Below are 27,618 nucleotides of genomic sequence, written 5' to 3' on the forward strand. Positions count from 1 at the left end.
AGTATTTTGAACATGGTTGAACTGTCAAAATCAAAAATAACTCGAACCATTTTCAGGCAAACTAGTTGTACTTTCAGACAGATCTAATAAGCCTCCTCTTTTACAATTTACAAATATCCTGGTTTCTTAGTAGGGTGAATATGGTATTTTTTTCTTTTACAACCCCTTCTCTTGTTCAGTTTATTGCAGTTTCATATTCATAATAAATATTTAATTTTGAACTCTTTATATACCTTACATTCAAAATGAGTAAAAAAAAAAATGAAATTAACATTTACTTGAAAAATCCCCCACTTGCATTCTAATATTGATCAAACTATAATCAAGATCGATGTATATTAATTCATAATGTTCACCCCAAGTTAATTATCACATACATTTCTGGAAAGTACGTTGCACTATTCATTTATCGTGCAACAAAAAGTCCCAGCATTTAATTACCTACTTTAAAAAGCAACCTGAAAAGCAAAATGTAAATTAGGTTGATCAGGTGAATTGATTCAGATATGGCTGAATAGAGCAAGAAATTCTCCCTTAATATGTTTTCAATGTCCTTGCAGAGAAAATGGCTTTTCCCGATGATTGATTTTGCCTATGTACTCCTGAGAGCCGATCACTGAATGGAGACTTTTAAAAATATGTTGTTGCAACATATCTATTGTCACAATGGAGATAGGATCAACTTTTCATACACAAAGACAGGGTAAATTCTTAAGCAGTGTGTTAAACTTCAAAAAGACAATAGAAATGCACAGAGAAGGTGATTTAATTCAAAGACTGTCAATGCTATCATGGGTCACAAGTGTGTTTTAGAGAAGTTCTCTCCTTTCTGAACTAATGATTGGACAAGGACTTCATTCAGTGGATGAAACAGTGTGTGTATATAACAGTGCTGTGACAGCAGTTCTATTTTGCAACATGAAAAACCAGAGGATTATGGCAAAGAGGATCGTGGAAAAATTTACCTAATTTGATACCATTTGTAGATGGAAGTAAAAAGGTTTGTTTTCATTTCACTGAAAAAAGATGAACTTTTACTGAAGTATTTTTTTCATGTCTATAGATACAGTGTTGTTTAAAGAATCGTTTCTGGAAACTTCATAAATTAAGTGTTAAATTGATTTTGTATGTCTAATTGAGTTTTAAATTGCCTCAAAAGTTTACAACAAAATTAACACCTTTCAAACTTTTTTGTCTGTTGTGAAAATTATATTGTACAAATTTTTTCAATTTCTATAAATTCATGGACTTAAACTTTTACAAATTTTACATACATTTTACATTACATTAAAATACATTTTAATATTGTTGAAAAACTAACATAAAAATTGGCACAATTCAATTAAGTTCAAAACAAATATTTAAGCTTATAATTGTTCTTTTTTAGAGTTTTGTAGACTTTTGACCCTCCAGCATTTTTACGTACAGACACTTGAAATTTCTTGGACATTACATTAGGCAAAAAATAAACCCTTGACATGGCAATAGTGACCTTGAAGTCAAAAAGCATGTAATTTAATTCCATTGTCCAGGCTTCAATGAAACGCAATAATGTGTTTTTGTTTCTTAACTAAATCTTGTCAAAGTAATCTTGCCTTAAATGTAGATTTTATGGTTACCCATGATCAGCTTAAAATTTAATAAGATTGACAAACAAAACTAAATTTTTCTGAGGCTTAAATTTCAACCTGTTTCTTTGAAATGGATAATGTCAGTATGAGAGTATATTTAGTCCATAGATTTCTTATTGATTGTAGGAAAATTATCTAACCAGGGTTTATAGGGAGATAATTTAAGTGTCTTCCAGGAATTAAAGGATTTTAATTGCCCTGACTTTGTATTCCCCAGCTGCCCAAATTCCAATTACAATTCCTTGTAAAATTTCATGGTTATAATGAACTTAGATAAAACAAATTTATGGATACTTGTGAAGCAAAATGAATTTGTGTCCCTTTGATGTTAAAAATAATGAAATACATGTATACGGTATAATACTTCTTTTATTGCTAATCTCTTAAGATCACAAAATTTAAAATGAGGAGCTGATAATATTTTGGTAATAAGTGTTTCTAATTGAAATTCAATTTATCAGAAAACTTTAATTCTTGAATGTCACTTTTGCATTTAATAATTCCTTTAAGTTAACATATCTTGTCATACTTGGTGGAAAAATGCATGAGCATGCAATTCCCTATGGGCCTAAATTCTTTAATGAATTTGTAAATTGGATATGAAAAAATACTCATAGAACAAAGTAAATTTGATTTCACTATAATCAAGTTTTTCTGTAAACATGTCAATGAAATGATCTGACTGTAAGCCCTTGGACTAAATCTTAATCCTTAGTGATTTAAAAGTCAATTTCTCATTATTGTTTTCTTTGAGAAACATGTCAGCATGGCCTCGGCCAGTAATTCTAAGCCTTATTAGTGAAATTCTTTCTTCTTATTGGGTACCTGTAAAGTGCGAAACGAAATAGAAACGAAACGAAACGAAACGAACTGAAACGAAACGAAATCTTTGGAACCGAAATCTACCGAAACGAAACGAAACCTACCGAAACGAAACGAAATCAAGACGAAACGAAACGAAATCAAAACGAAACCTAAGAAACAAAACTTTCAGTTTTATATGGTCTATTTTTACTTCATATGAAATTTATATAGTTCAAGCACCATAGGCAATTGTTTCACTTCAATCATACAAAAGGAAATTGAAATTTTCCAACAAAAAATAAACCCCAATTTTCAATGCTTATATAATATATATCTTTGCAAAAAAGTAGGGGGCCAACACCTTAGGACCGTATGTACGTAGAAAGGATACACAAGATTCTGGTTGGAGTTACATATGGGGCGTCGTACGTTTTGGTATTTACTGGCAAAAAGTGATATCACCTATCGAATAGGTGATATCACCTATGCTACATGTATAATTGAACGATTAAACCAGACACCTCGGAATGGAATACTAAATACTCTAAGTCTCTGGTTTATCCTATGTTTTAAGACATTCGCAATACAACCGCATAGGCGTCGGAAGCGGGCTAAGCCCCCTAGCCCCCCCCCCGCCTTTTTTTTTCAAAGATAGACCTAATATAGACATTAAACATCGCTGCGTAGGTTTAGCCCCCCCCTTTCCACATACACGTTGTAGTTTAGGTTAAAATAATGAGGAAAGTGGTGTTGTTTGGAAAAATTTTGCTAATGAAGTTCACCCCCCCCCCCCCACGTCCCCCACACAAAATGGGCTTTTCGTGTTTGGGCGGATATTTCCTTTTTTTTTTTTTTTGCTTGTCAGGTGTTTTTTTTTTAAGGTATAAAATTGTTTTTCTTATACTTAACCCCCCACTAGAAAATACTGCACATATTAAGACTATACATGCGTAGTACGCTCGTGCATATTTGCAGCTGAAAAACGTGTAAATACATTATTAGACTGAGAAGGGAGCATAATTTATCGGTAATTAAATTTTATATTAACAATTGCTTGAACTATATAAATTTTATTTGAAGTAAAAAATAAAGTCCATATGCAGTTACACATACATGTATATATTAATATACACGTACCTTAATTTGAAAAAAAAATTGATAGTTTTGTTTCGTTTCGTTTCGGTAGGTTTCGTTTTGATTTCGTTTCGTTTCGTTTTGATTTCGTTTCGTTTCGGTAGGTTTCGTTTCGTTTCGTTTCGGCAGATTTCGTTTCGTTTCGTTTCGTTTCTATTTCGTTTCGCACTTTACAGGTACCCCTTCTTATTAAATCTCATGTAAGAAATTAAAATCAACAGGTGCAGAAAGAGAAGAATTCATAAAAACATTTTTTTTTCTAGTTGTTCCATGTACATTTTAATTGTTTAATGTGCAACACATTGAAAATATTCTGGTCATCTTCTTTCTCTTAACAAAAATTTATGCATCTTTAAAAAAACATAAAAATATTGTGCCCTTTTTCATTATATGTGCTCTTTCTGCAGTCATGACTAAAGAATAGGTTATATCATCATTTTTGTCTAGATGGAAAGATTTAGTCTAAACTAAATACTGTGCAAGTTTATTACTTCTTGAATATCACACTTTGCAATCGTTTTTGAAAACAGGAAGAGAGTTTAAAAAAAATCTCTGAAATTGCACTAAAAAAAAGTTTGATTTTTTGCAAGACTTTTGTCATTAATTTAATTAAAATCATTTGACAGACCTGTTTACCCATAACGTTGTCTCTCAGTATTTTTCTTTAGATTTGTCCGTGAGATTTGGAATTTAGTAAGATTTCATTTTCCATCAATTTTACATATATTAAAAGAGAAAAACTGCTTTTCTGATTACAAAAACATGGTTTAACAACAAGGTCTTTGTCATTTTGTAATACCATAGCGTTTTGGCAACCGGATATCGCTTTCTCTTATTTAGCGATAAATAAAGGAAATCTACGACAGATCATGTAACGAAAACTAACTGTTAAATTCCAAACTAACTTATTTCTGATTTCCGTATTTTCATAATGGCAAAACGTGAGACGTATTTTAGACTAAAAATCTGTAAAAAATACGGCGAAATCGTAAGAGTAAACAGGTCTGATTTGATCTGCAACTTATCAACATGAAGGAAAGCAATTAGCTGCAGGAAGTTTTAGTTTTGCTAAATTTCTTTTGTTACATATATTAAAAAATCTATCTTACTTGATCAATAATTTTCACGGATATGAATAATTGATCACCCACCCCTTTCCAAACAAATTCATCTTGTTTGTCATTTCTATTTTAGAAATTTTTAAATATTGACCATTCATCAAGTGCTCATGATCAATATATAGTATAACAATGAATATTACTGCAAACTTTTTCTTTAGGAGAATTTAACGATTCTTTACAGGTATAAAACAAATATTGCTCTTGATATAAAGACTAAAAACATCGTAAGTTTGTTTACGTAATACCTTAAACATATGAAAATGATATTTTGTCAAGATTTATTTTACAGCTATTTTGACCCCTATCAATATTTTCTCTTCTGTTTTTCAAAGGCTTAAGCAGGTATCGAATTTTAGTGCCAGTCAGTCAATTTTATTTGAAGAACGTGGCAACGGATATTTTAAATGACCATTGGGGGGCCCAATTCGTATCACTTCTGAAGGATAGATTTGACAGCGTGCACCTTAAATTCCCAGCACTGGCACTTACCTGTGCAGTGTTGAAACTGAGACTATACCTTTAAAAGAATGTCAAAGGGGGGTTTAAGTCTGACAGGAAAAGAATAAACTCCTACTTTTGGCAGCTGTTTGGAACTTTGAAGTTTTGAAGTTACTGAAAGTAGATCTTATAATCAATGAAATTGGACAAGTTACAAGGAAACATTCAAGTGGTGAAAGTACCTGGGGGAGATTTTTTTGTGTTGATACAAACGTACAGGAATTGTTCTGTAATCTCTAAGGTGCTTTCTGACTTTTTAAGTTTTTTCCCAAGGTGAGGCTTTATGCATTCTGAGTGTGCAGGATCTGATGAAATTGTTCCCTCTATCACCTAAAGGTGATCACCGCACCATATATATAGTTTAGATGGTTCATAGGGAATTTAGAATGCTAGTGGCTGAAGAGGAACTTAGTGAAAGATTTTGACTTTTGCAGATATGATTGAGAAGCGGTATGTTTTAATCTTATTATAGAATTGAACAATGTACAAAAATTTTGATAGCATTTTTCATTCAGTCGATTCTTAATAATGGGTGAAGAAACTTTGTTGAAAAATGATCCATCTTATTATTCAATGGTTGTTATTTCTATGGATATAAAAGTTCTCTCATGTACTTTTACTGTTGATAAAATATTAAACTGTTTGTGCTGAAAGCGTTTGTAATAGAGTAAGAAAGATAGTTAATCTTGGAATCTTTTAATTAAATGGTTAGGGATCATATGTACACATTCGTAAATCTCCTTCGATTTTCGTTGTCAATGAATGTCAATTTTACTAAGGACGATAGAATCCACGGCTTGTAATTCACACAATGGAGGCAATTTTCTGAATAAAAAAGGCATATAACACTTAAGTCTGCATACTTTAGTTAAGATTGTTGGATGAATTGGGATAAAGCTTACTTTTAAAATCAATATTGTAATGAATAGGTGATAAATTATAAAAATTCATAATGGTGGATGGAGGTATTGTATATACTGATGTACATGAGCTTTGAATGAAATTAAACTGTGTTTAAAAGGTAAAATCTACGAACTAGTATTTGGTTTAAGGAAATTGCTGGCAGAATTTGATTGGACTAATTTTTTTCATACAGTCAGGCTGAGCATTATCTTTGGGATGACTGTAAATTATTGAAGATATTTTGCAGGTTCATGTATTTTCCTGCTTAATTTATTTTGCCCTAAATTAATGTAATGGTTTACAAAACAAATTAATTGATTGTTTGGGATTTAGTTCTCTCACTTAATTACTAATTCAGATATATGTGTAACTGGTCAATTGGTCATTGAAGAATCATTCATAAATTTGCATGCATATTAGAGAAACCTATCTGACTATATTTTACAAGTCTTCATTCAGTTTACCAAATTCAGCATTATTTTATTAATTTCAGGCCAAAAAGCAGCCGAGCCAGGGCCAAGTCTGCTGCTACTGCAAACAACAGAGGCCAGTTAAGGATGGGGAAAGGTAAACCCCAAAATGGCCCCACTAAAGTGACCTTTAACCAGGATCCCCTGGCGGTGCCTCGGCCCCACGTACCCGAAAGACAGAACCTAATATCACAGACAGACATGGTGATCAATTCTCCACCAAATGACCAACTCCAAAAGCTTCTAAAAGAGAAACCGGATCTTCATCCTAACACAAGAGACTTCTTTGACCTAATGATAGAACGTCAATACACTAAGGTTAAGAAGATGCTAAAAGAAGGAAAAGTGGATGTGAACTCTCGTGACACTGACAATCATTTACTTCCGACTCCGTTACTTATCGCTACGGAACTCAACGACGTAGAGCTTGTAAAGTTACTACTGAAAGCAAAGCCCAAACCTGCCAATGTTAATGATGAAAACATCAAAGGAAGAAGACCCATCTGGTAATTAATCTAATTAAAACAAATCATTTAAATTAATCAACCAAAAAAATTTATTTCATTATTGAAAATACTTACTTTGGCATACTTTATGCAGTTGCAATGACAGAACAGTCTCCACATTCAATATTTGGGTCTAATTCTTTTTCCTTGAACCTTTGATTTGCTTATAATGCTGAATCCTAGTCATTTATAATTTTTTAACCTGTACAAAAGACATAAAATTCATTTTAATATTTTGTATCTTTGAATTACAATACACTTGCAAAGTATAATTATTGTAAAACATTGATTATTACTTCAGTATTGACCCCTCATTACAATACATTTAGAAAGTGTAATAAAAAAAACTGTATGCCCCTTTAAACCTTTGATTGCTTATAATGCTGCATCCTAGTCATTTACAATTTTTAACCTGTAGGTAAAAAAGAAATATAATTCATTTTAAAATTTTGTACCTTTGATTCATAATTATACACTACAGTGTGATAATACAACAATGTATTTGTGTATTGTTACACCCATAGTACAACAATGTATCAGAGTATTGTTACACCTGTAGTAAACACTTTGACTGCTTAATTTTCAGGTGGGCAGCTAGATGGGCCAATGAAGAAATCACAGACCTGCTACTGAACTGCAGTAAACAGAAATGTGAAGTCAATTTTGTTGATAAAGAGTCAGGTACGCAATTTGCTAATCATCATATCTCATTAAAATTGCCATAAATGCTTGATACAGTGTATATTTTAAGCATTATATCAAATGGTATAAGATGCTATTTCAACATGTTGAATATTTTGTAGAATTTATCATCAAAAATTTATCTTTTAGCCTTTTGTGTGCTGAAATAGTATCTACCCATACAATTTGGTACATTTTACACCTTAACAATAACATGCATTTCTATTTGGTGCACATACTCATAAAAAATACTTGGTTTTTTTCTCCCACAGGATGTGCTCCCCTTTACAGAGCCATTTTGTCCAATGCTGCCAAAATAGTCCAGCTTCTGATTCATGCTGGAGCGGACATTAATCTCCGGATCCTCGGCCTGGGTGTCGGTGCTGAAACTCCCCTAATCAAGTAAGCCTCTCAGAGATCAGGATTTCTAAAATAAATTTGATCTACATGAAAGCAAATCATGATAAGTGCATCTATATATTTATAGATTAAAAATATCAAATTATTCATTTTTCAGAGCAATTCAAAAGGACAGCAAGGAAATATGTGAGTTGCTCATAAATTCTCTTTGCAAACTACATGCCAAAACAACAAGTGGACTGAATGCCTTACATTATGCTGTTGGATATCGTAGATATGATATCTGTGAACTCTTGCTGGAAAACGGGATCAAGATCAACTCCAAGACCCCATCTGGAGTGACCGCTATGACAGTCGCTGTTGAGCAGCAGATTCCAGCAATGGTGAAATTGCTTTTGGAATATGGATATCGCACAGACAAAAGGTACAAGTGGAAAGAGACTCCACTCCAACATGCCATCAATATTCATTCTGAGGAATGTGCAGTAACTTTGATTCATTATGGTTGTAGTTTGGTCCCTGATGCCAAATGGAGGGGACCATCAAACTTTTTCATGGCTGTGAATGAAAATCAGATGAAGGTAGTCAAATTCATGGTGGCATTAAAACCAACATTTCTCAATGAGAAGTGGCTACAGCGAAAAAGGTGGCCTGTTTCTATATATAGAAAGCCTGATATAATCGAGTACTTAGAAAAAGAATCTCAGAGAGTGCAATCCCTTAAGGAACTGTGTCGTGGACGTGTCTTTCAATACCTTGGTAAATTTGGCATTAAAAAAATAGACAGTCTGCAGTTGCCAGACAGTATGAAAGAATACCTTAGATACAAAGAATTCATCAAAGACAAATATTATGTGCATAAGAAATTGGACTTGAAATGTTGTCCTTTCGAATGCCCGTCTTACTGTGCCAACAAACGCTGCCTCCCGATTGAGATTTCTTCAGAGGAGGAGGACAGTGAATCCAGTTCAGGGGAGGAGGAACCCAGCAAGGGAACTTTCTGTAAGATCTGCATGATAACACATCCCCCTGACATGACTGATAACCTCCACCATCAACCTATTGGTTACAATGGCAGGAAGTGACATCACATGGCAAAAAAAACAAAAAAACTCTGCCATCAACCCATTGGTTTTCAATGGCAAGAAAAAATGTCTTGTGGCAAGATGAACTTTATCTCCATCAATCCATTGGTTACAGGGGCAGAAAGTGACTTCATACTATTTAACACCATGCTTTTCTTCCAGTGCAATATTAGATGGTTATTTCTTGAACAATGTCTGTTAAAGCATATATATTCTTTCATTAATTAAAAATTTATTTAAAAGGCATTTTTATCAAAATGAAAATTACCGGGTAATGTTAAAACATACCCAAAAATTTCTTAAACTAACTCAACAAAAGGCATCATAATAGCTAGGATTGCTGAACTTTCTATATTTAAATTTTAAATTTTTTTTTAACTGTAACAATACATGTTTATACATTCTCAATGTTTTGAATGTAATCTGATCCTTGTAATTCTTTAAACTGAAAAAAAAGATACTATTAACAATTTACAAGACTGTAAGTATGAATTCAAAATTGAAATAAGTATAAACTTGTCCCTTAAAAAGAGATTTAAGTAAACAGTAAACTCTACAAATTCTTAATGATTTATCATATTGTATGTACAAATTTGAGTGGTATGTACAACAAAAAGTGGTGAATTTTTCTTTCCAAATTTTATTTTTCAAGATTGAGCACTGACAACACAATCTTGCTGCATTAATTAGCATTTATTGATTGTTGCATCTTGTTTTTAATTCTCTGAAGATAAAATATAATGTTATTTTTAAACTGTTAAATATGTTGAACATTACATTGTATTAAAATTTAATATATGTTTCAATGAAAGTCTTGTCTTTGGTTATTTATAGAGCAACATGCACAGGAGTCACAATTCTACATAACAGTAGTTCATTGTGACCAAAATATAATGACTCCATCATGACCAATTACATATATAACAGTACTGTTTTATCAAAATGTTCCAAATTTTAGGAAAACATTCAAAATATAAATTTTTTTCCTAGAATGATGACATTTATGTAAAAAAAAAACTTACTTGACTTCTTCATGGCTCCTTACTGGATTGCTCCTTGAACCTCATATAAAAAAGAACAGTCAAAGCTTATATTAAGTGAACCACATGAAACAATATTTGAGACAAATCATTTCTGAAAAAAATTTATACATTATATATGTTAAGCTTTCAATCTGTGGGTATGTACGATTTGTTAACTTATTAATTAAATGAAATGAGATTATTGAATGATTTTAACTGTTCAAAATAAATTTTCAACCTGTACACAGTAAACTATCTAATGTAGCATTTCTAGAGACTGATGCCATATCTTATTAAAGAAGTTCCATAAAGGCAAATCCAAATTATAGGTGTTTGCTTATGAGTAAAGGGGATGCTCACTCCTCCATGGTATCCGATCCAACCTCTGATGCTTTAGAGGACCATGTTTTCTCTGCTCCTGATTTGTATATGTATTGTTTGAATGGACCTATGAGGTTGAATATAACATTATTGCCAACCAATCAGAAAGTAAATCACATGCCTGTCATCATTCTGAATATTTGGGCGAGGGGATTAGTAAAAAGTCAATGTTCATACTGATAACTAAGAAATAACAAATGACTGTCTTAAATGTTCTTTATTATTAATTGTACACTGCTGATTTTGTCAGTTTTAGAGTTTCTTTAGGAGATTTCATGTGATGGCATTTCTCTTTAGAGTTTATTTGGCACACAGAAGACTGAATGTATGATGTGATTGTCCATGGAAGCACTTTGTTCTGTGACTGTCTGAATTTTTCTCAAAAAGAGAACATGGAGAACACCCTCTCACAATCTGCTTTGCTGTTTGGGATACAGCATGTGCACTGAGCAATTCTACACAGAATTGGGAATATTGGTGCCCAATGCAGTGACTTATTTGTCGGTGATTTTCCCTATCATCTCCCCAATTGAGTCTATTCTCATGATGTGTGTCCCTTCTCAAAGTTTGGAAGCTCACAATCTGGAGAAACTCCCCTTCCAATTTTGGGGAAGTCCTTATCCTGAACTATGGCAGGAAATTTTCTGGCAATCTCCTCTACAGACTGAAAGGTGGCCTCTTCCCTTCTGTGAGGATTCAAGAATCCCAAACTGTTTACAACTACAACTCAGGGTCCTTAAATGGAAATGATTCATCTTTTTTTTTTCTTAGGGGTGGGGGGGGGGGGGGGGGGTCGGTGATAGCACAGTAGAACCCTGTACATTCCTAGAATTAGACAAAAACAACATGTGTAAAATATCTCTATGTCAGTTTTTGTTTATTAATACAACATTCTTTTAACACATGAAGAACAAGTATTGCATGCTACAATTTTTAAAAAGATATTTCATTATAGAAACTTATTTATTTACTTTCTTCACTTAATAAGTGCTATAGTACTGTCGATCAGCTTAAGAATTCCAACTGCAAGAATACTATCTTGCAGCTGCATGTTTTTTGGATTTTGGAAGTCAACACTGATGAGGTCCTTGGGAGTTTTTTTTATTCCTAGCTGCCTTTCATGTCATTGAGCATGTGGAGGAGGTAATTAAACAAGGAGGAGAACGAAGAGGTGGCAAAGGTCATGAGGATAGAGGCATGGTAGACTTAAGAGTTTTCCATAACATAATAATTACCTTGAAAATAATTCTTAACCTTTTCCATGCACTCATTTCAATCTCATCAAAATAAGGCTCATTCATCTTCTTATGGTCTAAATATAAGAAAATCATAATAAGAAATAGTTTATAACACTTGTTACCTTTTTGTTACCTTTTTGCGTCAGTCGGTTAAAAATGGAGCCCCCTATTTCAAACAAAAGTAAAGATTTAGTTATCAGACAATAAAAGTTACCCCCCTTTAGAATTTTTGAAAATGGCGCGCTTTATAAACATCCGGGAACTTGAACTAACCCAAAATGCCCTCGTTTCTAAACTCATCACCGCCATTTTGATTACTTAGCACTGAAAAATATGTCCTTTGATGGACAAAATACCACGCAGCTACAAGTAGAAAACATAACTGGTGAGAATACTGAACTCTGTTTATCCTATTGACTAAACTTCAATGATTTTTGAACTCTGAAACAATGTATAAGCTCTTATCATGCGGGCTAATTTCTGAGTAGTGCGTCCGTGTTTCCTCAGAAATGAGTACTGGGCGCAGTGATATGTTTTTCATTCACAAGTTCTGTTGATTGTAGTATTCCTACACGGGACCGTGATAAAAACATTTGTACGCACTTTATTTACGGTCTTTTTATGTTTTTATTGTAAACGATTTATCTTTTAAGTCGAAGAATTGTTATCGGTGAACGGGATGTATTTTCCATTGTTTCGTTGACGTATGGGGGGTGATGTTGACTTCGAACTAAATCTTACGGAATATTCATAGGTTTTCTTGCGCCCAAGTCCTTACACCCATTTGTGTAGGGCAGTAGGACTATGTGCATGTTCCTGCTTATTGTCAAAAAAGACGTAGACAACATATAGCCTACTTCACACAAAATCAAATGTAAGGACTATTGGGATTATAGACCTTTTCAGTAGGACTAGGCCTAATAGACACGTTTTCACATCAGAATTTTCAGAAATAGGTCCCCCGATGTGACATTTAATATTCAGCAGATGACACTCTGATCTTCATTAAAATGACTGATAATGTGATTATTGCTGTTTGCCTGGTCATATATTAAAAAAGAAAAAAAAATACACAGCTCTTGCATGACCAGAACTTTATATTTTTTTCTTTATTCAGATTTATATGAGCTCATGAAAATTAACCTGTTCACCATTTAAAATTCTGATTTACATTTAGCCTAATAAATCATTTCATGTTGTCAACTCTTATTGTGTGATCATAAATTTTAATCTTTATGACAATTAGGAATAAACAGGATAGGCTAATTGTTGCACTTTAAGGGTTTAGGCTTTTAACAAGAAGTGCTATCAATATTGTCTACACGTTAGTTAATGTCCAGTATAAAACTGCATAAATTGGTTAAATAATGCATATAATTCAATTAAAGCTAGCTGTCAGAAATAATCAAAGTAGAATATCTATGAGTACCCTAACTCTGTCACCTTTTAAAGTGGAAATTATCCCATGTTTCTTCAAATAATATTTTGGGATACCTCATCTTCATCTCGGATATAGGCCCAGTATAAGGATCGAGGTTCCAATCCATCAGAGACTTCGAGTAAAAGCAAGATCTTGATACAAAAAAAATTAAATCTAAGCATTAAGTATACTGATACAAATAAACTTAAATAGTATTAATAACTTGCTATCTTTTTCATTGTAGATTATGCCCAGTTATTTTCTGGAGCAATCTCCCATGTGGCCCATGTCACAGAGACGGGGGAAATTGTGGCTCTGGTGGAGTCCCATATACTGGACCCACAGCAGGAAAACATAGACCCACAGGTACCGTTTATATTTTAAAAGATTTAAAATAGACTTAATTGATGTCATTAGAATTCAAGCCCAGAAAGTAACAACAACTGCAGTTGAACAATTAAGCAGTAAGACCCCCAGATAACCTCATTATTTTTTCTTGCTTTCTTTGCAGACAGTACAGGTTCAGCACATCCAGGGAGAAGATGGACAGGTGGTGGAACAGTTGGTGTTTGAACAGATTCCTATTGCTCATATCATCACCACCACTGAACAAGTCACAGAACAAGAACCACCAAAGGTCAAGGTCAAAACTAAGGAGCCAAGGCAACCCAGCATTAAACCTCCAGTTGGCAAGGTTTGCCATTTTCTCCCTTGTTTACAAAGTTTTACTATGTATACCCAGTAAAACATATGTTAATAAGCAAGAAAATCTATATAAGGAACAGATTTCAAGATTCAAATGCTGTAATGTACTTGGTAATGGTGATTAAAGTTTATTCACAAAAAAGAGATGGATTCCAAAATGGTTATTTTCTTTGTAGGGACCCTTTAAGTGTGAAACCTGTGACAAAACTTTCCCCAAGTGGCCTCAGTACCAGAGGCACATGAAGGCTCACGAGGAGGACAAACCCTTCAGGTGCCCCCACTGTTCCATGTCCTTCAATGTTAACGACAACCTGAAGCTCCATGTGGCCACCCATGTCCCAGCTAACGGAGAACCTACCTGTCCCGAATGTGGAAAGAAGTTCTCCAGGATTGCCAGTCTTAAGGCACACATCATGCTTCACGAGAAAGAGGAAAATCTGATGTGTACCGAATGTGGAGACGAGTTCAGTTTACAGGTTTGTTGCAAAAATTCTGAATTGGAGACAATGTTGAAGGTTTTTCATGTCGTTGAGTTTTACTTTCAAAAATACTTTGTAATGGGTATATTTTGAACCAATTGAGTAACATTAATGTGTGCAGTATCAAAGCTTGATCACTGCTTATTCAGTACATTCAGTAGGAAGGATTTTGATTGAGGTTGATGTATGAATGCCTAAGGGAAGCTTAGAAGTTGTTCTTCATAGTTTAAATACATGCCTAAGTTAAAGTAAGATTAAGACTGAAGATAATGTTCTTACTTCCTCAGAGCCAGCTAGATAAGCACATGCAGGAACACCGACAGGAACAGGAAGGAATGAAGACATATCCTTGTAGGCAGTGTACACAGGAATTCACCAAGCCTATCTTCCTAAAGGAGCACATGAAACAGCACTACAGAATAAAGTGCGTGAACCAAATTATCAAAATTATATTATTTTCTTTCTTTGAAAAAAGTTTAAAAAAAAAGAAAACCATGAATATTTTATGATATGTGAGGAGAAAAAAAGAGATGTGTTACATAAGAAAGTCTGTAATTCTTGCACCCAAGTAAATAGGGCATTCCAGCTGATGATCATTGTTGCTGAAATGACTTTATATTCCTTTATAGATCTTCCCTGTCTCATAGACCCTACAAGAGAAATGTGGACAGGTCAGCCTTCCATTACAAATGTCAGCACTGTGGGAAGACATTTCAAAAACCCAGTCAGCTTCAGAGGCATAATCTCATACATACAGGTATGGTACAGATGCAAAGGGCAATAACTCCAACAGTTCAATTCTGTTAACTTGTACAGAAAAATGTAAAGGAACACAAATCATTTTCATTTGACTTCATAATAGCTACACATAGATCATTAAATTTTGTTTCAGAAATATGGGGGGAAAAATGTTTAAATATTGTGATTTTTTTTTTTATTTTTTAGGTGAACGACCATTCAAATGCAATCAATGTGATAGAGCATTTAATCAAAAGGGAGCGCTAAGGATCCACATGAGTAAACACACGGGACTAAAGCCCCACCCCTGTGATTTCTGTCCCATGTCTTTTGCCCAGAGAGGAAATTTAAGAGCTCACATTCAGGTACATCATTCTGGAGGGTTTCCAGGAAGTTCATGTTTTTTAATCACTTTAGGAATTTTTTTTTTCATAATCATTGTGTTAAGGAATGAATTTGAAACTATATATTCATTGTTTGAGATATCATTATAGTACCAATGCCCAACAATATTTCAAATAAACTTTACCTGTGCAAAAAAATTTAGATCTATTTATTTTTTAGAGAGTACACACACTGGGAAGGGATGGAGAAGATGGGCCTACCTACCAGTGTGATGAGTGTAGCTGTGTGTTTAAAAAGTTAGGCAGTCTTAATGCTCACATTAGCCGGGCTCATCAAGACAGTGAGGTGAATAAATGCACAAAACATCTTGAAGCAGGTCATATCCATGTAATTGTAAATCCTACCTGTATTTTGTAGTTTAGAGTTTTTGATAATTTCAAATTTTTTTTAAATTTGATTTTTAGGTTCTCCCAACTCAAGTTGGCATAAAAACTCCTCTGACTGATGTGGTCCATATAAATCAGGTAAATATTAATTCTTGGATTACTTATAATAATAATTTTATCAATGATTATTTGTGAATTTTTGATTAAGACAGTGAATTCTCTCTCCTTAGTTTAAAATGGAAATAATTTGATATTTTTGTGCATTGATATTTGGTAGGTTGGGGACATGACAACGTCAGATGATATTCTACGCCAAGCCCTGGAGAACAGTGGTCTCCCAAGTGGATCAGAAGTGGTGACTGCGGTAGAGAATGTGGCGGTGTCAGGTGCCACTACTGTCCCTGTATCGTCAGCCCCCACCACCACCACTTCAGATCCTCCCGCGATAGCCCCCGACAATATAGTACGTCCACCCCCTCAGTATACTCATAATATCTCAACCATGACAGTTCATGACACTGCCACGGGGATGGTGAAGAGACATGTGATCAGAAAGGTAGGAAATAGGGACCATGATAGGAGTGCACTGCATAATGATCAGAATATAAGATGTTAGATAAATTATGAATATTTGTTTGAATGTTCATGTAGATCAAAGTGTATTTTACTGTTTGATATTTAATTACAAAAAAAATGCTACTAATCAAAATTCTGATTGTTTCATATGTTAGCTTAAATGCTGCGATACTTTTTACATAAGAAATGCATACTATCATACTTCAGTTTTTGGCATAACATGTAGGTAGAAAAAGTAGGGATATACACTCATGATAGATAAATCGACTTTACACTTGAACAGGTAAATGGAGTACGGTGGCACCAGTGTACATATTGCAGCAAAGAATTTAAGAAACCTAGTGATCTAGTGAGACATATCCGCATTCACACCCACGAGAAGCCTTATAAATGTACCCAGTGTTTCCGAGCCTTCGCGGTGAAGAGCACACTGACCGCTCACATCAAGACCCACACGGGGGTCAAGGACTACAGGTGCACCACCTGTGACAAAATGTTCTCTACACAAGGAAGCCTCAAGGTCCACCTTAGAATGCACACAGGTAATCTCCCAAGTATAAAGATTAAAATGTACATTTTTTTCTTACAATAATAAATATGCATATCAAATGAAATAATTCATTTGTAGAATTTAATACAAAGAAATTTTGTTTAAAAAAATTAAATTCCAGGAAATTGATTTTTCCAAACAAAGTTTTCTCAAGATTGATTTTTCACCCTTCTAAGATATTTTATTAATTTGGATGTTACATGTAGAACACTTTTTTGTAAATTTGTATTTTGATGTAAATTGATATCCATTAAATTAAACCATGCAAATTAGAATCTCATTTAGATCTGAATATGTAATATCAACATGTATATAAAAATATATTTCTTAGGTGCCAAGCCCTTTGAGTGCCCTCAGTGTGACAAGCTGTTCAGGACTTCAGCTCACAGGAAGTCCCACATACAGTCTCACTTTAAGGAATTGCAGGAGGAGGCTGACGGGAGTCCAAAGAAGAGGGCCTTCAGACGGATCTCACACAAAATGGGCGACCTCCCAGATATCCCACTACAGGAACCCATACTCATCACAGACACAGGTAAGAAACAATAACGGGGGTCAATTATTGTGCATTTTTGGTTACCACCACCAGTGAAATTACAATTGTACTGAATATTGACTTCTTTCTTAATGAGAAACTGGCTCTTGAAATTATGTCAGCGTTAAGATTTTCTTGAAAATTTTCCCCTAGAAATTAAGATGGTTCAATAGAACATGTATGATTTTTTTCTCTACTGATATAATTTGTGTTCAGAGAGAAGAGAGTAGGACTTTTTCTTTTATTCCTTCCTCAGGTCTAATCCAGCAGCCGTCCCGACACAGCCTGTTTAACCAATATCTGGGGGAGGCTGGCAGTGTTGACAGACCTTACAAATGTGGATTCTGTCAGAGGGGGTTCAAGAAATCCAGTCATCTAAAGCAACACATCAGATCTCATACTGGTGAGTGTGTTACTGAAAGTTTCTATTGACAATGAAGTTCTATAAGTCATATTTACACAGGCTGATTATGTAGTAAATCCAGGATTTTATGAATATGACATTAGTTAATGTCACGAAAAAGAAATGTTAACATCCAGGTTTAATAAAAGGCTTACTTTGAATCTTAAACATTATTATATCTTTGTATAAGCTCTAGGGGTTGGACGATATACCGATACACCGATACATACCGATATTTTCCTCCAAGATACGGTTTACGATACAAGCATTCAAATATCGGTACAAAACGATACACGAACGACCCATCCAAAAATTGAAAATGAAAGTACCTGTCCTTTGAAAATGGCGGCTTGTACGAAGTGAAGAGATTATTTTGATATTGACCCAAGACACACTTTAGAACTAATAAGTCGTTGATTAGGGGTAAAACGTTTTCACTTTTAAGCAGGCTCGGGAGATTGGACAAGAAAAGTTCAGTATGAAATGCGTTCTATACACGGAAAATATCGTTTCCAGAACATTTGATATTATAAATTGTTAATCTATCTCGTACTTTTTTTGTAATCTCAACTTGGCGACACACTTTCAGTAATGATTTGATAATAATGTAAATATGATCGATGTTTTTAAATGAATTTTTAGTCCGTGTTCTCTGATGAAATACACAACAATTTGTAAACAAATTCTGAATAGTAATAATAGTACGTACATGTATTATTGTTTTGTACAGTTTTAGTCAATGAAATTGATGAACTTCAAGTATTAATTTCATAGCAAAGTTAACATGATTTGATGTAGAATAATTTGTTGATTTAATGTCTAGACAAAAAAAATAAAATACTTATTATTTGGAATAGTTTTATAATTTATCATAATATCGAGATACGTATCGTATCATGCCAATATATCGAGATATGTATCGTATCGCAAGATGTGTGTATCGTCCCACCCCTAATAAGCTCTGTATTTCTTAATGTGAAATGAAATTTTACTGAAGAAAATACCGGGGGTAAGTACTTCTTGATATGTAAATTTTTATTATTTATAGGAGAGAAGCCTTTCAAATGTCTGCAGTGTACGAGATCATTTGTGTCCAGTGGAGTTCTGAAGGCCCACATTAGGACCCACACAGGACTGAAAGCCTACAAGTGCCTGATCTGTGACAGCATGTTCACCACTAACGGCAGTCTGAAGCGCCACATGTCCACACACAGCGAGGTCCGGCCGTTCATGTGTCCTTACTGTCAGAAGACCTTCAAAACAAGCGTCAACTGCAAGAAACACATGAAAACACACAGGTAGGTTAAAATTTCATGGATGTTTTTTTTTTACATTAAAAGAATTCGTAGAGAGAAAAAAAGGTCAATGTAAATCTGAATGAAAATTTGGCAAAAGAATATAGAATATTGAAACGTTTCGTTGACTGTATGATAAAGTGTAGGAAAATGTGTCTTTTTGGGAAGTGTTAATGAAATTACCTTTATTTAAATTTGAACAATATAGAACTTCTTATCTTGTAAAATGACATGAAAGTTTTTGTTACTGCAGACATGAGCTAGCTATACAGGCCCTGCAGACTGACGACCAGGATGGTACTCTGGTGACTGACAAGAAGGAAGAATCCGACCAAAATCTGGTCATTGAGAACCAAATGGTAGAACTGGGATTTAACCAGCAGGTATGTTTATCTGCGATAGTTTTTTGCTCAATTTAGAAAGTAATGTTGCCATAGAAAATGTTTCTAATTGAGTTTGAGAAGAACTTCAAATATTCCATTTGTATAGGGTGAAATGCATTTTTAAAAGTTTTGAAACTTGTTTCAGGAGCTGACTGTACCAACCTCAGGAGCACAGGGTGACTTAGGACAACAGTCTATCTTAGCAGCCGATTCCCTGGATAACTTCCAACAAGCCCTGAATCAGCAGGTATGTAGCTTTTTATTATTAATTCATTCATAAATTTGATTCAGTGTGAAATGAGGTGACAGTAATTTTCCAGGTGAGGCCTAACTTCAAAAGCATTAAATAAAAGGATGCAACTACAGACCATATTGTATGTTAAATACATTTTGAATTGCTGTATATTTTATTCAGTTGTTTGGACAACAGCAGACATTCACACAAAGTCTGCTAGGTTCTGGACAACAGAATTTCAGTCAGCTGAACTCCCAGATGAATGCCCAGTCTGACAATACTCAGATAAATACAGCGGACAACAGCCAGTTAAACAGTGGTAGCCAGTTCAACACCCTCAATAGCCAAGTCAACACACAAGTACCAACACAGATAAACACACAGATAGGAGGATTCAACCAAGACCAGTTCAACATTCAGGTAAACATGGAATTTTCACAAGTTCGCTATCTCAGTGATAAGTATAAAAGGAAAAAAGCAAAAATGTATTTGTACAGTATTTGATGCTCAAATGTTGACATTTGAGTTAGTGCCATAAGCTTTATTACTTACTGTTCTTAAAAGTATTGTTCTTTTTGGAGAGGATTATGAATTTGTAAACAAATAAAAGCATCAGTTTTTGAAACCTGTCAAGAGATCTAGAAATTTACAATACTTGGAGTTGATCAGTTTTTTTGATTTGTTAATTCTTATTACATAATTTTTTTTTTTACCTTCACAGCAGAGCAACCTTGACATCAATAACCTACAAGCGACCTTCAGCTCTCAAGGTGTCACTTCCTTGACGACCAGTCTCCCTAGTACGTCCATGCAGAACATACTGCCTACCAGGTCTGTCTATCAAAAGTTTAAAGTATATCACATATTCGTAAAAAGTAGTTCCCTTCAGAATCTGGTATCCTGAAAAAAAAGGTGCCATACTACAATCTCAGAATTTATAAGTATCAACCCTCGATTTACAAATATGTGTACAACTCCTTACTTTAGATTGATATGAATAATGGAAAAGTTTTTAAGCAGGGTATTATGGGTATTTGTAGTGACATGACTTTACCCGAGGCAGAAGAACCCGAGACAGTGTCGGAGACTGAGCAGCCGAGCGCCGTCATCCACAGACAGAGGATAGAGCCTGAGCAGCCTTACGAGACGCTGACGGGACACAGTCGTAAATCTTACCGCTGTGATATCTGTATCAACAAAACCTTCAAAAAGCTCAGCCACCTTAAACAGCATTACAGATCTCACACAGGTTAGTATAGATAACAGAATCTCCAAGGAGTCTTGATAAATCAAAAAAGAAATATATCTGTTAATGACAATCCCCTCTGACTTATACAAGATGGAAGTATATGAAGCTGTAAATTTTGCTAATATATTATGAATTAAGGTTGGTCCGTACTTTCAAAAATTTCTGTCAAACTAATATTTTTTTATTTAAATCTCTTAAATAACTCATAAACTAACTAAAACACCCATAAAAGACACATTTTTGCAGGTTAATTTTCATACAACATGTCTAGGAGTACCTACCTCTTAAAATTGAACAGCCAAAAGTGAACATAAAGAAGTCTGATATCATATTTTATTTCGCTATGCACCAAATCACATCGAATTCATGTTAAATCTTGTGAAAATCAAAAATAATTAATAATCCAGGAAAATATTTGAAATTTTCTCTGAAAAACATTGAAAAATTGATGCTGAATCTGTTCAAGTCTATCAAAAAAAAATCTCAAAATCTCTTTATTTTTAAAAATCTCAAAATTTAAGTTGTTTATGTGCCATTTTTTCCTTAAAACTATAAAGAATTATATCTAAGGTTCACAAAAACATATATTTTATTAATCTTGACCAGAAAAATTTAACAAAACAACCTTTTGAACACTTATACCCTCTATTTCGGAATATTAAGTTTTTCAATCATTCTTTGCATAATTTAAAAAAAGGAAAATTTAAAAAGGAGATACATACTTAAAATAAATGAAAAAAGATCTCTAGTTTGTTTAAAAAATTAAAAAGTTTTAGGTCTATAAACGCAATTAAGAATGATGCGTCTTTTTTTGTACTTATTGACATATAGATCCTATGAACAGAGTACAAAGTGTTAATTTCCATAACAAATGTTTATCAAATGCTTTGTATGCACAATAACACTGTAGTACACAAATATATACTTGCTATATCATTATCAATCATCAAAAAAGATTTTATTTCTTTTGACAAGTGATAATAAGAATTTGTATTGGTGTGTAGAATTAAAACCGGATCCGTAAAAGTATGGACCTTCCTTAATGAAAAAAAAATTGAATTGAATGTTACTTGTACCTTTTTTCTGTAGGAGAGAGACCCTACAAATGCATCACTTGTGACAAGAACTTTGTCTCCTCGGGTGTCCTTAAGTCCCATATGAAAACTCACATGGGAGCCAAGGATTTCCGCTGTGAGATCTGCCAGGCCGCCTTCACTACAAACGGTTCTCTGACTCGCCACATGAATGTCCACATGTCCTTCTCAAATCGTCCTTATAAGTGTAGTGAATGTGATCAGACATTTAGAACAACCAGCCAGTGTAAAAGACATGAAAAGCAACACAGGCCAGGTATTTTTATCAGCTGTAGTTTGAAAACTTAGTGTTTTGAAAAGACTACATTTTCAAGAAAATGAAATTTCAAAACTGTGATTAAATTTTTTGATAAATTATTTCTGTAACTTGAAATTATTTCAGCATGAGTCATGTTGAGAGCAATCACAGCAATATAAAGCAACATTTGCACTCTATTACAATAAAGTTTATGGAATAAATGTCTTATTATTTGTACATAGACTATGGAGAGGAACCCCAGCCATCCACCCGAGTCAGGAACAAAGCCGTGGTCCAGGTGTCAGAGGAGCAGGCTAATGTGTTAACCAGAGATCAAGAACAAGAAAATCTGTCACTCTCCCAGAAAATCCTACTGGAATCCTCAAAGAAAGACAACTCTGCAGAGGTATGTACTTTTGTTATATATTGTCTGTTGTCAAAAGACTTTTATTTTTTTTAGAATGTTTTTTGCAACATTTATTAATGGTAAGAATTATTGTTTAGTGTTTTAGAATCAGATTGTCTGGCAAATATTTTAATAATCTGTAGACAATTATGCATAACATCTCCAATTATGCATAACATCTCCATTATGATGTTATAGGAGAGATTTTACTTATTAAATGACACAGTTGGTCTCAATCAAGAATTCAATGAATATTTTTTTCTCTAAGAAAAATGACGAGGAAGCAGAACAACATACAGGAGCAAAGCATGCTCATCAGTGTTCCCACTGTCCCAAGTCCTTTAAGAAGCCCAGTGATCTGGTGCGACACATCCGAATCCACACGGGGGAGAAACCTTACTCATGTGAGATCTGTAGCCGCTCATTTACAGTCAAGTCAACTCTTGACAGTCACATGAAAACACACGGGACCAGTAAGTTTTCATAAGAAATGTCTTGAGTTATGTAATATACATATTAATCCTCAAATTTTATATTTTAATTATTTATTGATTTGAGTATATATTCTATAGTCTTCATCTCTTAATTGTACTTTTTTTAAGTTCAGTAAGTTGAAATTTGGTGAAATTTTGCATACAATTTTGCAAAAAAAAAAATATAGTTCCAGCCTGATTCTTTTTGATATACAGAGTTTTATTTTTTGAAAAAAAACAAATGCTAGTCGTAAATACTGTACAGTACAGTAATACATGTATTATTTTGTTTTATTCAGACCACAAAAAATTCAGCTGTCACATATGCTGTTCAAGATTTTCTACCAAAGGAAGCCTTAAAGTTCACATGAGACTGCACACAGGAGCCAAGCCCTTTAAATGTCCCCACTGTGATCTCAGATTCAGGACATCCGGACACAGGAAGAGTCACATCTTAGGTCACTTAAAACCAGACCTGCCAAAGAAGAGGAAGACAAACTTTGTGAACGACGATGACCAGGCCAGCCAACCACAACAACAGATCAACATGATCAACGTTCCAGATATCCAGAATGTGATGAGTACTAGTCAGGCCAGCGGTCAGGTGATCAACATCGATCCTGCTCTCTTCCAGTCACAGAACATTATGCCTGTGTCCCTGTCTCTACCTGATAACATGGGACAGATCCAGGAGAGCACTCTAGCTGCCCACGTGTTACAAGGACTAGAGAACGTCCAGTTACAGTTGACCGGTAGTGTTGGTCAGGGTGGAATACAGATCACAGGACTGGACCCCAGTATCTTCTCCCAGACAGTTCAGATCGATGCTAGCTTACTACAGCAGCTACAACAACAGGGGAATGTCAACATCACCATTAACCCCAGTGTGCTAAATCAGGGCATGCAGGTGGCTGATCCCAACCTGGTGCAGGGGCTACAGGTAAATGACCATGTTAAAATATCTTAGTTGAGAAATGTACTATTTGATTTAAGGTACTTAATAAATTAAATTTTACTAATGATGTGCCACTAAAATTTCTTGGGGGAATGTAAAGGAAGAAATCTTTATTGAAATGATTCAAAGAAAAGGGTTTATCATGAAAAGAATAAATGTGAAAAGGATGAGAAAGGTCTTGAGATTTTGCACTTATAAAGTTATTTGACATTTTGTATTGTTAGATTCAGACAGTGGGAGACCAGGCAGGACAGAGTGTGTTGCCTCAGCCCACCATCAGCTTAGATAACCAACAGTCCATCATCCAGATACCAACCGGATCACAGGATGGGGCTCCTAATGCTTTTGTTGTCACTGCTGATGGCACACTGGCCACTGATCAACAGGTAAATTTAACACTTCATAGCTTCAAATGTCAGTGATAAAAGTTTAATGTTAATTATTTTATAATAAGAAATTTTCTTTTACAGATTACAGTAAATCAGGGAGATCTACAGCAGGTGGAAGGTTTGGTGACCCAGATAAACCCAGAGCTAACAGAGAACATCCCCCAGGAAATACCACAGGACATTCCTCCCCCGTCAGAAGCCATAGAGAAGATTGAGGAGGAGGAGGTGGATGAGGAAGAGGATGATGACCTCTCTGGATTAGATGATTCCGAGGAGGAAGAGGAACCTTCGGAACACCTCGGGGCAGATGATCCGGAACACCTGGGATCCGTGGATGATGAAAACACTGATCTCCTTCAGGATCCAGATGGTAATCCAGATGAACAGGATGGGTTGGCTCACGCCAGTGACACACTGACTCATGGGAGTGAGTCTGCTAATGTTAGTCTGAGTGATGCTGTGCCCAGGGTGGAGTCCAAGAAACAATTTTCAGCTGAACGGCAGCATATATGTGGGGTAAGAATTTACAGTTCCTCAAGTTTAAGGATACTCTAATTGATCAAAGGCTGTGATAGGTTAAAAACTGATGTCAGAAAAGTTACATTTTGAATGTTTTTTTACAGGTCTGTCATAAAGGATTTAAGAGGGCCTGCCATCTCAAAGAACACATGAGTATCCATACTACACCAAGTGGAGCCTCAAAACAGTCCAAACCCTCAATACACAAATGCTCAGAATGTGATAAAATGTTTCAGAAGCCAAGTCAGCTTGAAAGGCATTTCAGAATTCATACAGGTAATGGTGTAAAAGCTGTGAGTGTATTACATAACTTAATAGTCAAAAGAGGTCTTAAAAAGACAAAAGATCAGCAACTAAATGATAAAAAAAACTGACATGGATATTTTGTTTCACAGACATGTCAGATGTTTTTAGAAAAGTCTCTAATTTTTGTAAATTTGCATTATTATATTAAGAACATGATGTATTTGAAAAATTCCCCCTAAATTTTAACAATTGTATATTCATAATTGCTTCTTTTTAATGCTAAAGTGTATATGTAAAATATTTTTTATTTGAAGGAGAGAGACCTTTTGTGTGTCAGATTTGTAACAAAGCCTTCAATCAGAAGAATGCCTTGAACATCCACCTTAAAAAACACACCGGTGAAAAGCCTCATAAATGTGATTACTGTGAACTGTCCTTCTCCCAGAAAGGAAACCTCAAGACCCACATCAAGAGAGCCCACCACATGGACATGGTACACAGCATGAATCTCCCCAAAACATTGTATGTCCCTCCCACAGCTGGGGGGCTGGAGGAGGAGATGAATTCAAAGGGGGAGGGGTCAACGGTAGAGGAGGATCCAATGAATTTAGAGCAAGTGGCCCAGGAATTGTTCCCACAGTAGCCATATTGTTAGCTTTATTTGTTTTAAAGGTGACCAATTACAAATGGGCTTGCTTCTGCAACAACCAATCAGAAACATCATTGATAGAGGCATTTTAGAATTTTGGTTTTTTGTATGAGATGGTAATAATTGTTATACTAATAAGGGCCAATTAGAAGTCTGTAGAGTTTTCAGGAAACGGAAAGTACCATGGATAAAATTTTTGCAGTTACAGGAAATTTATTTTATGATTGGTTCATGAGAGAAAGTTGCATGTTGATTATACAAGAAAACTTGACTTGTGAATGACAGAACATATTAACTTATTCTAGTCATCAGATTTTATTATTTAATTAATTAATGTGTGCTTTAAGTTGTAAACAAGGTAAATGGTCCAGGTGTAAAATAAAATGGTGATGTGACATTTATTGTGAAAAAATTCTTTTTGTTAAGATTAATTTTTAACTTAAAAACTCTGAATTTGATGTGCTTCCAAAATAAAATGTTGAATTTATTGCTAGCATTTATTGCATTTTCATTCATTTTAATTTGAAGGGGATTTTGTTTAAAAATGTAAACACAATCAGACCACAATATGTTATTGTTTTGTCTTGAGGGAGGTATTTGATAATTCATGTCATGTGTCTGGAGAAGTATTAGAAACAATACAGTGTAAGTGACATACATTGAGGACACTGAAGACTTTAAGTACAGGTTACAAAATGAATGTGCTGCTAATGCCTGTGCATTGCTACAAAGTTTGAAATATATAGAAAACTTCTCAAGAATGACAAAGTAATTCATCATATTTATATGGGAGCATGCCATTATTCAAGTTTGTTCAAACTTGATAAGTTTTACTATATATGTCAGGGCCATAATTCATCATATTTATTATGCATTTAGTTTATTAAGGGAAATATATGGAAAATTCTTTAAAAATTGTGACAAAGCCATAATTATATTTATATTGTGGTAAGATTTAGTCATGAAATATATGGAAATTCTTTAAAAAGTCATATCTACTTTTGAAAGGGATGGCTTTAGATAGGGCGGGGCCAAAATGGCTGACCAAAGTTTTACATAGAAATATATAGGAAAATTCTTTAAAAATCTTCTTTCAAGAATGACAAAGCCATAATTCATCATATATATATGGGCTTGGTACCTCCAGAGGAATAGAAGTAGTTGTTTATGTGAAGACACATTTATAAGATAACATTTCATGACCCCTGGGGGTAAGCCAAAATGGCTGACCAAAGTTTTACATAGAAATATATAGGAAAACCTTTGTTGACTAATAGGTTTTTAAAGATATATATAGAAAATTCTTTAAAAAGATTCTAAAAAATAGCAAATCCATGTGCAACCGATTTTTTTAAAAACAAATGTGTGTAAAATATTGTTGCAAGTGCATGAGCTTAAGACTTAGTTTTCAGGCTACTACTGCTATATATCACATTTTGGTTATGGTCATGAAATAGGAAAGAATTGATTCAGTTTTAAAGTCCTAATTTTAAAAAAATTGAGAAAATTTTAGCAT

General features: G+C 34.3%; 2 protein-coding genes and 1 long non-coding RNA gene across 3 annotated transcripts; 2 read left to right on the forward strand and 1 right to left on the reverse strand.

Moving 5' to 3' along the window:
* The first annotated feature begins 249 nt into the window (after positions 1–249).
* Positions 250–9,976, forward strand: LOC134231359 (putative ankyrin repeat protein RF_0381). The gene is made up of 5 exons (XM_062713312.1): positions 250–1,000; positions 6,585–7,067; positions 7,654–7,748; positions 8,021–8,150; positions 8,266–9,976. Exons 1-5 carry the CDS (start codon positions 987–989, stop codon positions 9,191–9,193), a joined length of 1,650 nt encoding a protein of 549 aa, XP_062569296.1. The 5' UTR covers positions 250–986; the 3' UTR covers positions 9,194–9,976.
* On the reverse strand, positions 8,570–10,638 carry LOC134231364 (uncharacterized). The gene is made up of 3 exons (XR_009984543.1): positions 10,454–10,638; positions 10,216–10,255; positions 8,570–8,666 (listed from the first exon to the last, which is right to left on the reverse strand). It is a non-coding gene; the product is annotated as an uncharacterized LOC134231364 (long non-coding RNA).
* Positions 10,639–12,036: 1,398 nt separating this feature from the next.
* LOC134231355 (zinc finger protein 236-like) lies at positions 12,037–26,583 on the forward strand. Its single transcript, XM_062713303.1, has 27 exons — positions 12,037–12,219; positions 13,499–13,620; positions 13,766–13,948; positions 14,136–14,435; positions 14,726–14,862; positions 15,068–15,195; positions 15,384–15,541; positions 15,741–15,866; positions 15,986–16,045; positions 16,185–16,463; positions 16,767–17,025; positions 17,365–17,568; positions 17,825–17,971; positions 19,020–19,269; positions 19,520–19,649; positions 19,795–19,896; positions 20,065–20,304; positions 20,606–20,715; positions 20,925–21,133; positions 22,223–22,483; positions 22,708–22,871; positions 23,140–23,344; positions 23,644–24,284; positions 24,524–24,685; positions 24,770–25,204; positions 25,312–25,483; positions 25,768–26,583. Exons 1-27 carry the CDS (start codon positions 12,168–12,170, stop codon positions 26,094–26,096), a joined length of 5,565 nt encoding a protein of 1,854 aa, XP_062569287.1. The 5' UTR covers positions 12,037–12,167; the 3' UTR covers positions 26,097–26,583.
* Positions 26,584–27,618: the final 1,035 nt, after the last annotated feature.

This window comes from Saccostrea cucullata, unplaced genomic scaffold (genome assembly GCF_032062105.1).
Source record: "Saccostrea cucullata isolate Sc308-1 unplaced genomic scaffold, CSIRO_AGI_Scuc_v1 ctg104, whole genome shotgun sequence".
In the NCBI taxonomy this organism is placed as follows: domain Eukaryota; kingdom Metazoa; phylum Mollusca; class Bivalvia; order Ostreida; family Ostreidae; genus Saccostrea; species Saccostrea cuccullata.